Genomic DNA, 15,499 nt, shown 5'->3' with positions numbered 1-15,499 from the left:
AGGTGTTTGAGTGAAATGGGTGGTAGCAAAAAGGAAAAAAACACAGCCTGACTGAATATCCTTTCTGCTGAGCTCCGCTTTCACTGTCACTAGTGGCGTCATAATTCCACCCATTCTCCAGTTGGCCATGGAGTCTTCCAGGAGAAACATGGTAGAGGAGCCCTGAGTTTCTCATGGCAGAACAAGGTCTTTTATTTAGACATTGGGAAGAAGTGCAAAAAAAGGGCACAAACCCATTATTTTTTTCCCTGGCCGATCACTTTTGACAGCGAATTTCCTGGAATTTTTGTGTTTGTCATCGTTACATAATATAATTTAGAAGTCTCATGCTGAGCTGCTGCAGCCGAGTCACTGCTTTCAAGGGGCCAGGGGACCAACCTTGAGGCACCACAGCTCTTGCTGTGACTGGGATGGTAGCCAGACAGTTCTCCCACTTTGTGTGTGTGGACAGCTGCATCTGCCACTGTGCAGTTCTTCTCCACATTGGAGATGGGATTATTTGCCTGATGTTGAAATCAATTGGAATGTGGGGAAGAAAAGCCGCAAGCCGCAAGTGAGATTAGCTCCCTCACCCCCCAATGGAGGAAGAAAGAGAGTGGGCGGAAGAACAGCTGCCAGAAGAGGGAGGCAAGAAACTCCTCCCCACAGCAAGTTGGACGGGAGGGCTACGTAACCTGAGCCCTTCCCTCTCAAGCGGAGGGAGATATTCAGTCCTAAAGTGCATCAGTACTTGATGATGCAGCTCAGTGAATCAATGTCCTGATACATGGACAGGTTGTAGTGGTGACACCCAGTGCTACGGTTCTGCCATCCAACCTGGATGGCCACTGGGATGAAGTATCAACCCTGTGGCCTCCGGGCTTCGTCCCCGTGTGGGCAGGGTGCAATACACAGTTGGCCAGATCCTGTCTAGAGAGGGACTCGCACTGACTGCACATCTCCCTGTTTTCTTGTTCCTGAAAGTTGGAGCCTTGCAAAACACCGTGGTCTGGCTTCATGGAGATCCAGCTCTGTGGATCCAGACCTCCTGAGTTTAACTGTGATATTTGGGCTCCAAATGCAACCAGAAAATCAAAGCGAAATTTAGAGTTTCAGCTCAAAATCAAGGGAAACCAAGAATTTGGTCTGGGATTCAGCACTTGCCCAGAAATCAGCTCTGAGCTTGCTCAAAAGGTTGGCGACTCTCAATGAATCTTTCACTGAGTCTGGCTTGTGGTGTAGCAAAGTCTAAAGCTGGGTGGCCTGGAGTCCTGTCGTTAGTCCTTCACTCAGCTCTACTGAATACCAGGCAGTAAAACAATTAGTTGTTTCGCAATGTGCCTGGTTCTTGTCTTATACTCACAGTCAGGAGCAAGGCACTGATCTTGCAATTGGATCTTTGCAGGCAGACTTGTGCCTGCGTAGAGCTCTGCTGACTTCAGAGGGACTCGCCATGGTTGTAAGGATCTTTATGTGGAATTGGTGGCAGGATCGGACCTAAGTGAGACCTCTACTGAAGGCAATGGAGTCACACGGGTGTAGAGCTGGTTTGCGAGGAGAATCAGGCACATGGTCCCTTCCCTGATGACTTTACAGCATAAAGATCCATTCCTGCAAATCCTCCATACCCGGAACTGCCACTGGAGACAAACGGAACCCTACATGCAGAGAACTTCCAGGGTCAGGCTCTGTTAGACCATATACAGATGGGTCAAAGAGAGACGTGACATGGTCTTGTAATACAGACGGCCTAGGCTAGGCATGTGTCTTCTGGTTTCAGGGTTTTATATATGAAGCATCCTTTCTTGAATATCTAGCCCATTGTAGGGATTCCCATAAAAATTATATAATCTCAGCACATGATGACCTTGATCTAGAAATCAAGAAGAGTGATAAATCTGTCATTTGCTGATGAGCATGTTCAGTCAATAACAAACTCTTTGGAAACAGCCCAAGTATTTTTGTTCATTTAACAACTGGAATACGTGTTACTGTGTGACAGCAAATTTAAAAATAGCAACACATCTGACTAGTTCAGCAAATCAATTGCTACAACACTTAGTGTAGCACTTGTAAGTCTTGATTACCCTTACGTTACGACAGAAAATCCCCAATACACTTCTCCAGCAGAGAATCATGTGCTGTTTTGCTGTATAGTTGTCACATGGGTTGTGATGCATTCACAAACACTTTCTTTGGTGACAAACTCTTGCCTTTGATGTGCATCCGATTGATTGATTTCAGTGAGAACTGCGTGTGTGCAGCCTAGGGCAGTGTTTGGACCATTGATTATCTGGCCGTTTATTGATTGGGACAGATAGGTTTTATAAATCTCCTTATGTAAGTGTGAAGTAGTAAACGTTTTGTAGACGCAGATGATACTTTGCTTTGTTTTCCTTCCACAGCTAGTCGCATCCATTGTCTTCATCAGTTTTGGAGTCATTGCTGCGTTCTGCTGTGCCATAGTTGATGGTGTCTTTGCTGCCAGACACATAGTAAGTATTTCCAAAGGAATGTGCATGCTGCTATACCTACACTCTCTGCATTCCACACCGTAGTGCATCAATCCCATGTCTGAACTGAAGGGAAAATACCTTCTAAAAGACAACTCAGCAAAGCTTTTCTGTCTTCTCTGTACTGTGTTTCTCTGGCCATGGTCTCAGATACAATATTCCTCTTCAGTTACCATCCAATATGTGATCTTCATTTTCTCTGCAAAGTTTCACAGCCACCTAACTTGAGCAGTAGTTGCATTTCAGTGGTGGATGAAGTGATAGGTTTCGCTGGTAAAGCACATCAGTGTGAAAGGCTCTGTATACGTGTTACTGTTCTGGTGTCGCAGCTGGATGGGTAGCAGTGAGATATAGTGGGAAGAGTTTAGTGACCTGGAAATTTGTGTAAGGAGACATACCATCGAATAGATGCTGGTGATTTCCCTGTTCCTGCCCCAAGGAGCTTACAGTCTAAGTATAAGACAAGAGACAACAAATGGATACAGACAGACAGATGGGGGAGCATCAGGAAACAGTGTGACAGTATTGGTCTGTACGGTAGGCAGTGGGCTCAGCGCACCAGCTGAGATCTTAGATTTATTAGCTATATTGGCGTATATTAGGTTAAGGCCATACACCCTTAGTTGCTCCTGGGCCATATTTTAGAGAGTGAACCCCTAGAATGCCTCAGACCACAACAAAGCAGTCCAATCCTCAACAATATAAATGTTGCCTGGCATTTCTCTGCTTGTCTGTCTGGCTCTGATGAGTAGGTTTCTTTTCCATCTCTGACTTCCATGTTTCTGTGCAACATAAAAATATCAAGTAAAAATATCAAGCTGTTTTTAATTCCTGGCTGATCCTGGCCATGTGGGGTGCTCTGGACCTGATCTCAGCACTGCTGTTTAGGAATCTGCTGGTTTTACCTGCTGCACAATGATGAGAGTCAGTGCAGTGGTGCTTTCGGCCCAGACAAGATGGGTCATCTGGGGTGCACAGTCGTCGGAAAGTTTTTCCCCTAGCAGCACCCATTGGGTCGGCTGTGGAGCCCCCTGGAGTGGCGCCTTCATGGCACTCAATATATACCCTACCGACCCTACCGGTGCCTCCACAGTTCCTCCTTGCTGGTTAATCTGACAGAGGGGAAGGAGGGTGGGTATTGGAATGGACATGAGCAGCACATCTCGAAGAACAACACTTACAAGAAGGTGAATAACCGTTCTTTCTTCTTCGAGTGACTGCTCATATCGATTCCAATTAGGTGACTCCCAAGCCTTACCTAGGCGGTGGGATTGGAGTTATGGAATTGCTGATTGGAGCACCGCTCTTTCGAAAGCTGCATCATCTCTGGCATGCCGGGTGATGGTGTAATGAGAGGTGAACGTATGCACCAAGGACCAAGTTGCTGCCCTGCAGATTTCTTGTATCGGGACCTGGGCCAGGAATGCTGATGATGAGGCCTGAGCCCTTGTGGAGTGTGCTGTAAGAGCCGGGGCTGGGACCTTGGCCAGTTCGTAGCATGTGCGGATGCAGGACGTGATTCAGGAGAATATTCTTTGAGATGAGACCGGGAGTCCTTTCATCCGGTCTGCCACCGCTATGAAAAACTGGTTCGACTTCCTGAACGGCTTAGTGCGCTCGATGTAGAAGGCTAGCGCCCGCCGAACATCCAGGGAGTGCAGGCTCTGCTCACGGCTACTGGCATGAGGCTTAGGATAAAAAACAGTGTGTGGAAGTGTGACACAACCCTGGGAAGAAAGGCCGGGTGAGGTCTGAGTTGCACCTTATCCCTGTAGAAAACCGTATAAGGTGGGTCTGAGATAAGGGTCTTTAGCTCAGACACCCTCCTTGCTGATGTATTGGTGACCAGAAAGGCTACCTTCCATGACAGGTAGAGAAGGGAGAAAGTTGCCAGTGGTTCGAATGGGGGCCCCATTAGCCTGGAAAGGACCAGGTTAAGGTCCCACGCGGGGACAGGCTGTCTGAACTGGGGATGTAGCCATTCCAGACCCTTGAGGAACCAACCAACCATAGGGTTGGCGAAGACGGAGTGTCCAGACGCTCCCAGGTGGAAAGCCGATATAGCAGCAAGGTGTACCCTTATGGAGGATGCTGCCAGGCCTTGCTGTTTCAGGTGCAAAAGGTACTCTAGGATGAGAGCTACAGGTGCCTGGAGAGGAGGTGTATGACGCTGGTCGCAACAACAAGTACATCTTTTCCACTTTGCCAGGTACATGGCTCTAGTGGAGGGCTTCCTGCTGCTGAAGAGGACCTCCCTTACCTGTTCTGAGCATAGACGCTCCATGGGGTTCAGCCAGGAAGCTTCCAAGCCGTGAGGTGGAGGGACTGCAGGTCCTGAGTGATCAGGTCGGTGACGAGAGGCAACGTGACCAGGGTGTCCACTGACAGTTCCAGGAGTATCCACTGACAGTTCCAGGAGTGTGGTGTACCAGTGTTGTCGAGGCCACGCTGGAGCTATCAGAATTATCTCTGCCCCATCCCTGCAGACCGTGAGTAGGACCTTGTGCACGAGAGGGAACAGGGGAAAGGCATAGAGCAGGCGGCCTCCCCAAGGTAACAGGAATGCGTCCATGATTGAGCCTGGGCTGTGTCTCTGGAAGGAGCAGAATATTGGGCACTTTCTTTTGCTCTGGGTGGTGAACAGATCGACCTGGGGAAACCCCCACCTTTGGAAGATGAGGTGTATGACATCCGGCCGGATGGACCACTCGTGATTGCGGAAGGACCTGCTGAGGTGGTCCGCCAGTGCATCCTGAACTCCTGGTAGGTAGGATGCTTCCAGGTGAATGGAGTGGGATATGCAGCCGGAGGCTTCCCGACATAGGAGAGAGGACCCAGCTCCACTCTGTTTGTTGATGTAAAACATGGCAGTGGTGTTGTCCATCAGAACCGCTACGCACTGACCTCGTAGTCGGGCCTGAAAGGTCTGGCATGCTAGTCACACTCCCCTCAGCTCCTTGATATTGATGTGGAGGGCCAGCTCGTCCTGCGACCACAGGCCCTACGTTTGGAGGTCTCCGAGATGCACAGTCCGTCCCAGAGCTGACGCGTCGGTTACTAGGGACAAGGAGAGCTGAGGGCTGTTGAAGGGGACTCCTTTGCATACTGACTGAGGGTCGAGCCACCAATGAAAGGACTCGAGCACCTGACCTGGCACCCTGACCACTGAATTCAAGCTGGTGCATCCCGGGAGACAGGCCGAAGCGAGCCACGCCTGTAGAGGCCGGAGCCTCAGTCTGGCATGCCGGGTCACGTAAGTGCAGGCTGCCATGTGACCAAGAAGACTCAGGCACCCCCTTGCTGTAGTGTTCGGGAATTGCCGGAGGCCTTGAATGACGTCCGTCATGGCCTGGAAACGGGACTCTGGCAAAAGTGCTCTTGTCTGAACCAAGTCCAACACCGCTCCGATGAATTCTGTTCTTTGGGTCGGTGCCAAAGTTGACTTGTTCATGTTGAGGAGGAGACCCAGTCTCTCAACTGTGGATCCGACCAATCGGACTTGAGACTCCACCTGCCCCCTGGCGCAGCCCCTGAGCAGCCAGTTGTCAAGAGAGGGGTATACCTGTACCTGCCTCTGATGGAGGAAAGCGGCCACAACCAACATGCACTTGGTGAACACTCGGGGGACTGTAGAAAGGCCGAATGGAAGGACTGTAAAAGGATAATGTTTGTGGTCAACCACGAACAGTAGGAATCATCTGTGTGCAGGCCGAATGGCTATGTGAAAGTACGCGTCTTTCATGTCGAGGGCAGCGTACCAGTCTCCCAGATCCAGAGAAGGGATAATTGTACTCAGGGAGACCATGCAGAACTTCAACTTTACCATGAACTTGTTGAGTTCTTGCAGATCTAGAATGGGTCTGAGACCCCCCTTGGCTTTGGGGATTAGGAAGTATTGGGAATAGAACCCCTTGCCCCTGAGCTCCTGAGGCACCTCCTCCATCGTTCCTATGGTGAGGAGCGCCCGCACCTCCTGGATAAGGAGTTGCTCGTGAGAAGGGTTCCTGAAGAGAGACAGGGAAGGGGGGTGGGAGGGAGAGTAGGAGCAGAATTGGAGAAAATATCCCACTTCTACCGTACGGAGAACCCAGCGGTCTGCAGTTATTTGGGACCAAGCAGGGTAGAAGTGGGACAGACGATTCAAGAAAGATGGGGAAGGATCCGGAATTGTGGCTAGTGCGCTGTCTTCAGGCGAACCTTCAAAAGGCCTGCTTTGAACCCGACAATGGTTTAGTTGGGCCCTGGCTCTGCCCGGGCGGGGGGTGGGAAGGCTTGTGTCTGCCATTCCTGCCCCTTGTCCCATAAAAGTCCTGCCTCGGCCAAGGAGGATTGAAGCACTGCTGCTGCTGCTGAGGCTTGAAATGTTTGCGTTGGGTTGCTGGGGTGTGCATACCCAAGGATTTCCTGGTAGCCCTGGAGTCTTTTAGGCTATGCAGCCTAGAGTCAGTCTGCTCCGCAAACAGACCTGCCCCATCAAAAGGTAGGTCCTGCATGGTCTGTTGATCCTCGGGCAGGAGGCCCAAGGCCTGCGGGTATGAGCTACGCCTCACGGCGATACCTGAGGACAAGGTGCACGCCGCTGAGTCCACAGCATCCGGTGAGGCCTGTAAAGAGGTCCATGCCACCGCCTTGCTCTCCTCCACTATTGCTCCAAACTGCTCCCTGGACTCTGTTGGCACCTGCTCCTTAAACTTGAGTATCGAGTTTCAGAAGTTAAAGCTGTATCTACTCAGAATTGCCTGCTGGTTGGCAATCCCGAGTTGCCACCCCCCCGTAGAGTACACTTTGGGTCCAAATAAATCTAGGTGCTTGGTGTCCTTGGACTTAGGCGCTGGGGCTTGTTGTCCCTGCCTCTCCTTTTCATTTACTGCAGCCACCACCAGTGAGCAAGGCTACAGGTGTGTGAAGAGGTATTTGTACCCCTTAGATGGGACGAAATACTTCCTCTCCACACCCTTCGCGGTGGGAGGGATGGAGGCCTGGGTCTGCCAAATGGTCTTAGCATTGACCTGTATAGTCTTGATGAGGGATAGAGCCACCCTCGACGGGCCTTCTGGGGCCAGGATGTTGACCATTGGGTCCTCCAACTCTACCACCTCCTCAGCCTGCAGGCCCATTGTTCGCGCCACCCTATGAAGGAGGTCCTGGTGGGCACGGCTGTCTATGGGGGTGGTCCAGAGACGGAGGATGATGAGGCTAATGGGGCAACAGGGTCCTCCTGACCCTCTTGGTCTCCACGGGCCTCCTGTCCCACCTCTCTGTCAGGGCCAATCACAGCTGGATCAGGCTCAGGAACTGGGGATGGTTCCAGGGGAGGTAATGTGACCAGTACCTCCTTGGCACCCCTAGGGGTGGGGCGACTGGCTGATGCCTCCGGCACCCGCGGTTCAGAGGTCGCTGAACAGGAGTCTTTGGATTGGGCGCCCTGGGCCTGGTGGTACGTCCACAGGGTCCAAAATGGCCACTGCTGCCACTGCGCAGGCCATGGCCCTGCCCCCACCTCAGGCCTTCCACGCCCTGACCGGTGCCGGCCCCGCTCTGAGTATCTAGACCTCGTCTCCACGTCCGAAGATGGGGACTGGGACCGCGATGGCCAGGGCAGTGCCAAGCAGAGCTGGACTGGGGAGTGGTGCTGCGATCTGGAGCGGTACCGAGATCGGGGTCTGTGCGGAGACGCTGACCAGTGCCGAGATGACCAGTGTTGGGAGCGGGACCTGCTCCATGATAGGGATCGGCATGAGGATCGGTGTCGCGATCAGGAGTGCTGGCACGACCTGGACCGGTGCCGTGAGTCTGACCGGTGCCGCGATTGCGAGCGGTGCTGGGACTCCGAGCAGTGCCGTGATTCCACTGGCAGTGCTGAGGGACGAAGCATTGTTGGTTTGCCTCAAGACGTTGCTGCACGTTGTGGTACCAGAGGTTTGGCTCGAAGGACCAGGGATCGTGGTGCCGTCATGGCGATGAGTTCCCTTGCGGCCTCAAAGGTGCCCGGGGTGGATGGCAGTTCCACCTCCTCAATGACCTGGCTCGGGGAGTCCAACGGCACCAGACTCGACAGTCCCCCTTGCGGGGCCAAAGTCGATGGTGCTGGCTCCAAAGTCTTTGGCCCTGGGTGCTCCTCTCTGGGATGTGCCCTGTTGGCCGACTTCAAAGGGGTGGGTCTCAGATTCGGAGATCCACTCCTCCCCTGCTTCTGGTGCCGCTTCAGCATCAGGGAATGGGAGCAGTGCTGGGTCGATCACGCCGGTTTCGGCGCTGGGGAGTGGTCTGGAGATGCCGCGGGTCTCTCCAAAGTCCTTCTGCGGTGGCGTTTCTACCACCAATCAGCTCGGTGCTGAGTCTTGCCGCACTGATGTAGGTTGCGGTCTAAGTGCCACCTCCATAAAGAGCTGTTTGAGGCTCCTTTTACGTTCTGGGGCGAAACTCTTTACAAATCCTGCACTTGTCCGCTTGGTGTGCTTCCCCCAGACACTTTAAGCAAGCGTCGTGGGGGTCGCCCTTTGGCATGGGCTTGTTGCAGGACTTGCAGGGTTTGAACCTTTGGGACTTAGGCATACCCCAAGTCACCACGGGGAACGCGGTCGGGGTGAAGGGGAAAACGCCCCACTCCCAACAGCTATCTGCTGTAACAACCAAAACCACTAAAGCTAAACTGAACGAGGCTAGGAATAACTGTGAACTAAACTAAACTGAAAGCTAGGGAAAACTAGGAGAGCTTGCTAAGCAAGTCACTGCTGTTCCAACGACCGTCACTGGTGGTAAGAAGGAACTGTGGAGGCACCGGGTCGGCAGGGTCATATATTGAGCGCCATGAAGGCGCCACTCCAGGGGGCTCCACAGCCAACCCGACGGGAGCTGCTAGGGGAAAAACTTTCCGACGACTGTGCACGCGGCGCGCACACACCTACTTGGAATCGATATGAGCAATCGCTTGAAGAACCTACTGCTGCTGTCGACTCCCTTAGCTCAAGAGGCAGAAGTGCGTGCAGTGGGATTTAAAGGTTCTAACCCTGCCGATGATCCGTGTGGGTGTCAGTATGATGTCACATGATGCACAGGGCTGAGTGCCGTCCCTAGTGAGGACACAGTAACTCAGGTATGGCTTTCTGGGGTGGCTGCTCACACCTGGGCTAGGCTAACCTGGGGGCCTAGGCCTGTGTGCTGCTCACTTGGGTTAACTCTGCAGTGAAGACATACCCGCCTCGGTGGCCAGATTTTCAAACAGTTTTCCGTGGGAGCTGCCGGGTGCTTCTGCAAACCTGGCCCCTTCACTCCGGTGTCTGTGTGGGCACGCTGCCCTTTTGAAAATCCAGCCCAGTCTGGCCCTTCCTCCCTGCTCAGATATGTGACAATGTGCTAGATTTGAACCTCGGCTTGGCTTTGAATGATATGCTAAACCCCTTGTTTTCTTCTGCAGGATCTTAGGCCACTGTACGCAGGCCGATGTCAGTATTATTCCAAAAGTACGACTCCACCCGAGGTGAGCGCGGATTTGGCGGCATCGCTTTCAAACAGGGCTGGCAGTGGTGTGGAGGTGTATGCACTGCAGACCAGTCGGGGACAGAGCCCCCCTAGGATGGATTCAATAGTTCCCTGCATGCACAGGAAAGCAGGACTTTGGGAGGGCCTCAGCATTGGGGTCTTGAGGAGGGAGGAGCGTGAGGCTCCAGTGATGGAGGGGGGGAGCACAGCAGAGGAGAAGGGTATGCTGGAACACTAGGGGTGCAGACTAGAGAGGACATTTGGGAGTGGGGCATGCTGGAAATAGGAGTGCAGACCAGAGCGAACGAGCCTGGAGCCCTGTCTGGGACTGCCAACCTGACAGAGGAGACCAGCAAAGAGGAGGTGAAGGACACACGTGTCCATTTGTGTAGCCTTTTCAGCCCTCAGCAGGTCAACATTTGAGGCAGAGGCAACTGTGCCAGTGTTTCCATGGCGAACACTGACCGGGGAAAAGTGAAGGACAGCTCAGGCCAGCTGTAAGATAAGCAGCTCCCCCTCCCAAACTGGGACACCTTCTGACAGAGAAATGCATTCCCTGAAAAGGGGGGAACATCTACAATCACATGGAGTGGGTGAAACCCGTGTGATAAATCATGTGTATTGGACACCTTTGATTGCCTCCCCTGTGCACTCCTCTGCATCCTCTGGGACTTTCCTTCCAAATAGCTGAGCCGCTTTCAGGAGCTGCCAGATAAAAACAATCAGCCTGCCAGCAAAATCCGTTTTTCTTCCCTGAGGCTGGGTCTACACTACAGCGGGGGTCCGACCTAAGATACGCAACTTCAGCTACGTGAATACCGTAGCTGAAGTTGCGTATTTTAGGTCGGCTTACCTGGCGGTGAGGACGCGGGAAAGTCGACCGCTGCCGCACTGCCGCCGACTCCGCTGCCGCCTCTTGCCGAGGTGGATTTCCGGAGTCGACGGCAGAGCGATCAGGGATCGATTTTACCGCGTCTTCACTAGACGCGGTAAGTCGATCCCCGATAGACCGATTGCTACCCGCCGGATCGGCGGGTAGTGAAGACATGCCCTGACTTCCCCTCCTCAACTGGAATGTCCCCCCAGCACTTGTCTGGGGTGTAGGATGGGCAGTGGGCAGTCCTGGAGCAGTGACAGGGAGAAGATCGAATCTCGCTGGCCCCAGGGAGGTCACGTCTCCAGAGGAAGCCTGGCAATAACCGGGATCGGATGGACACACACACCTGTATCTCTTTACTTGCCAGTAACCGTCCAGCATTTCCCACCGTGTCATGGTCTTGGCCCAGGAATCTTTTTCTCAGTTTGCATTGTCCCCTTGACAAGTCCATGCCCATAGGTCACTAACTGGGAGGAGGTGGGGGGGAATAGCTCCTTCTGTCAGAGCTGATCTACACACACAAGTTGCACAACTGTAGTTCTATGGAACCCCCCTAGTGTGGATGGACCTATCCCAGTTTGAATGTGCTTATACTAGCAGAACTATTCCTGTACAGAAAGGGGAATAACCTACACTAGTATAAGGCACCTTTATACTTTGTCCACACTGCGGGTTGTACCAGTAGAACTATATCAGTAAAAAGTCACCCCCTCAACCAACATAGTTTTACTGGTACAAAATCTGTGCATAGACCAAGCCTCAGAGAAACAGGACCGAAGGCCATTGCTTCATCTCTTCCTTGGTTCCTTGTATCCCCCTTCTCTTTGTGTTCACGCAGGGGATCTGCAATCCACAGCGCCGGGGACCTTGCACACCTAAAATAAAAACCAACACCTGTTTCTGCTGTGACCTATACAACTGTGGAAAGTGAGTAAACTAAAAATAGCATTCAACATCCATGCTAAGAGCAAATATGGGATGCATTGGTTTGCTAGCGTTTAAAGAGGTTAGGGACTCCTACAGGATATGGTAGGAGCTATGTATAGTACTGGTTAATTATAGCTATTATAGACATAGATATTGCATTATTACTTCAGGTAGCAATCCTACCATATTATAATGGAAGTTAGATCATGTAATGCTGCTATAAGACAGTCTAGTCTTTCAGTATGTTCAAAAGGGTAATTACCAATCTGCTCCCCTGTGGTACCGTTTATCTGATGATCTCAACGTGCTACATAAATGTGAATGGGTTGAGCCAGGCACCTTCGCTATGAGGATGGCAAGTATTATCCCCACTTTACCAAATGGGAAAACTGAGGCTTAGAGGTTTAAGGGACGTGGTCAACTTAAAAACCCCAACTGAATAGTTTACAAGTTTAAAAATCATTTCAGGTGTTACACCTGACACCCATATGCCCTGCCACATGTTGTGACTTGACCTGTTTTTTAAAATGTGTGTTCTCTCCCCGGTGCTGTATGAAACAGCAGAAAACACATAACCAGCACAAACTGATTATGAAGTGGGAGAGAGGTGCAGGAAATGTGAAACTGACTCAATTCAAAGTGCTGTCAAATGCACAAAGTCAGCAGTGAAAAGAGAGAACAGTTTTGTCTCTAATCTCTTCCAGATACTGTAATCTTAGGCGCAAATAAAAATAGTCAAGGAATATTTTTCAGACAGAATTGCAATGTGTAATTTGACTGTGTCCCTATAAAGCCAAAATTTTCAGCAGTGGTCTCTGGCTTTAGGTGTTTCTAGCTTTGGATCCCACAACTTAAGACAACCTTAGGGGGCTGATTTTCAGAAGTGCTGAGTGCCTGCAGGCCCCATGGATCTAAGATGGAGTTGTGGTTGCTTAGGGCCTCTAAAAATCAATCTCCCAAGGTGTCTCAAATTGGGCCCCTAACATCAGAGGGTTTTTGAAAATATTGGCCACACTGAGTTGCCTCAGATGATAAAGGGAGTCTGCAGCAGATCTGGGCATAGAACTCAGGACTGGGAAATTGGAGATCTAAGCTTTTATTACAACATTTTTTTCACCAATTTCGGAGCTGAGTGAATAATGGATTTTTGGGGGTTTGAGACTGAACCAAAAAAAATCCATTTAGATTAGAACCAAAACAAAATGTATTCTCTTTTTTTAATTTTTTTTTTCATCAAATCAAAAACCTCAAAAAGAGTTTGTTTCAAATCCATCAAAAGATTTTGGGTAATTTATTATTGTTGTTTCAGTGTGGCTGTTTTGGGTTTGTTTGTTTTTTTAAATTGGCCAAATTTCAGTTTGGAACTGAATGTTGACTTAAAAAAAAACAAAAAAAAACCTTGGCCACATTTGACCTGAATTCACAAATAATTTCAGAGCACCAAAATATATATATATTTTTTTGGTGAAAAAATTGATTTGGCAGAAAAATGTACCAATTCCCCCAAACTCCTGCAGGGTTTGGACTTTGCCCCATTATTTGAATTTGTGTGTGACCATAAGACTCAAAGTAGTTTGTGAGTACAGAGACCTGCATGTTCCAGATGCTTACAGTGCCCTAAACAGGATTCATTAGGCTCCACTATAGATTCATCTGGTTTACTTCCTGGCGTGGCAATCAGAGAGGAGTGATTATGGATTCAGGGCCATTGTGTTGGCAATGGCCCTCCTGCCATATCCAAATAATGCAGATTTTTTTTATTTGATATTTTACGGGGAGGGGGAGCTTAATGTGCAAGATGAGATGTCTTAGATGAAATCAAAATGCAGGGTCCCGAGGGCTTACAGTCTTTACGTCCCACGTAATCGTTATGTAACGTTGCTGGGTGCTGTAAGAGAGCTGTCGGTACTTCATCGGTGGCAGCTGCTGTGCCGCATTTCAGCAGGGGAATGGGCTGGCTCGCGTGCAGAGATTATCAGTCTGTAATGCACTGGGGAACGGTTGGATTGAAAGGCTCTATGTGAACATCTGATGACATACATATAGAATATCAGCCTTTTACCAAACTTCACTTAAGTGACTCCAGGGTTCAATTCCCAACTCTGCTACTGTGTAGACTTGGTCAAGCTATGTGTCCTCTATGTCTATAAATTGTCCCTCTATCAAATGGCTGTGGTAATGCTGACCGACCTCTCAGGGAGGGGTGAGAAATTTAAAGTGTGGACAGTGCTTTGAGATCAGTGGTGCTGTATTAGGACAGAGCATTTGGTTAATTATCTATTATTCTGGCAATAAGCAGCCCAGTGCTAACCGGAGGACATGTGGTAGAAATATAAGAGGCAACTCCGAGATTGCAGCTTCACCCACCCATAACTCACTGACTTCAGTGACATTCAGGGGGGCTTGCGGGATATGTTTGCATCACTGTGTATTCAAGCTGAGTATTTTTCACTGCCATGATCATGTGGGGAGATGTCAAAATTCAGGTCACAACATGATGAGCCTACTCCAGCAGGCCTTACCTGTGGAAACATCCCACTGATGTTGGGACCCCTGGTCCATTGCAGGAATGCATTCTGTGGTCCAGGTGGGCTTTTTGGGATTTTATTATACTGTTGTTTAATTCTTTTCTAATCCAGCAGAGTGGAAATTTCTGGTGGGTACTATGAATATATTGATGTCAGCAGCTGCCAGGATATCATTCACCTTTACCACTTGCTCTGGTCAGCGACAATTTTGAACATAGTTGGATTGTTTCTAGGGATCATCACAGCTGCAATCCTTGGAGGCTTTAAAGACATGGTAAGATGATGCAGACTTCTAGAGAAATGAAAGGGATATGATCAGACAAGTTTAGACCTTCAAATGGAGGGTGTTCTTTTAAAATAGCCTTAAAAACCTCACTGGCAGTGATATTACAGTATATACAGGTGGTGGTTGTTTAAATATCCTTTACTATGTTTGAATCCAGATCATGTGCTTGTGCTGAGAAGGAGGAACTGGAATAACTATAAGTAGAAAGTGAAACTGACTAAATTGGCGGATCTGACAACACTGTCTAAGCATAGGGAATTGCAAACGATTAACGAATAAGCACATGAAGAAATGTAAGATTAAGTCAGCAGTAACAATCTCCGCTTCCACCATGGAGGAATTCCCTTTTTAAATGAATATTTTGCCTGATGTCCCTTTTAAGAAGAAACATGTTTAGGTGGCTCTTAGGTTTATGAATTGTTTCAGAATTTTTACCATTACCGTTATATTAATTTTACAGGATACTTACCGTTCAGTTCATCCAAAGGCTTCCCTTCTATCAAATTTCAGTTGCTGCCCCCAAAGCAAAGTAAAGGTCACCAGAATTTTTATCTAAGGACAAAATTATATTTTACTCTAACCTTGCTCTCAAACAGCTGAACGGTTTTGGATATCCACCTGATTTCTTCACTGTGTAAAACAGCTGAAGCTGGGTTTGGAGGGAAACCAGGTAAGATAATTTGTGCCTTGGAAGAAGATGGAAATACTGGTCTGACAATAAGTGGGACTTCAGCAGGCTTGAATAGGGCATGTGCTATGGCAGTGGTTTTCAAACTGTGGGTTGCAACCCAGTACTGGGTCGTGGAATGTGAGGCACTGGGTTGCAGTGGCTCTGGTCAGCACCGCTGACCCGGGCTGTTAAAAGTCCTATCGGCAGTGCTGCCCAGCTAAGGCAGGCTAGTCCCTA

The 15,499-nt window shown here is 49.8% G+C and overlaps 1 protein-coding gene across 2 annotated transcripts in view; it reads left to right on the top strand.

The window, feature by feature from the left end:
* TMEM255A (transmembrane protein 255A) overlaps positions 1-15,499 on the top strand; it is a 54,157-nt gene that overhangs the window by 31,298 nt on the left and 7,360 nt on the right. Inside the window, exons 4-7 of one of the 2 annotated variants that reach the window (XM_026653095.2) lie at positions 2,385-2,474; positions 9,910-9,972; positions 11,690-11,778; positions 14,421-14,580. In XM_026653095.2, the coding sequence (XP_026508880.1) occupies positions 2,385-2,474; positions 9,910-9,972; positions 11,690-11,778; positions 14,421-14,580 (402 nt within the window). Of the gene's footprint in view, positions 1-2,384; positions 2,475-9,909; positions 9,973-11,689; positions 11,779-14,417; positions 14,581-15,499 lie in introns of both variants that reach the window. The other variant, XM_026653094.2, reaches the window with a different exon arrangement.

This window comes from Terrapene carolina, unplaced genomic scaffold (assembly GCF_002925995.2).
Source record: "Terrapene carolina triunguis isolate 2854851 unplaced genomic scaffold, T_m_triunguis-2.0 Scaffold131, whole genome shotgun sequence".
NCBI classification, from domain to species: Eukaryota; Metazoa; Chordata; order Testudines; family Emydidae; genus Terrapene; species Terrapene triunguis.
Note: the sequence above shows the minus strand (reverse complement) of the source record. Positions and strands in the feature narration are given on the sequence as shown.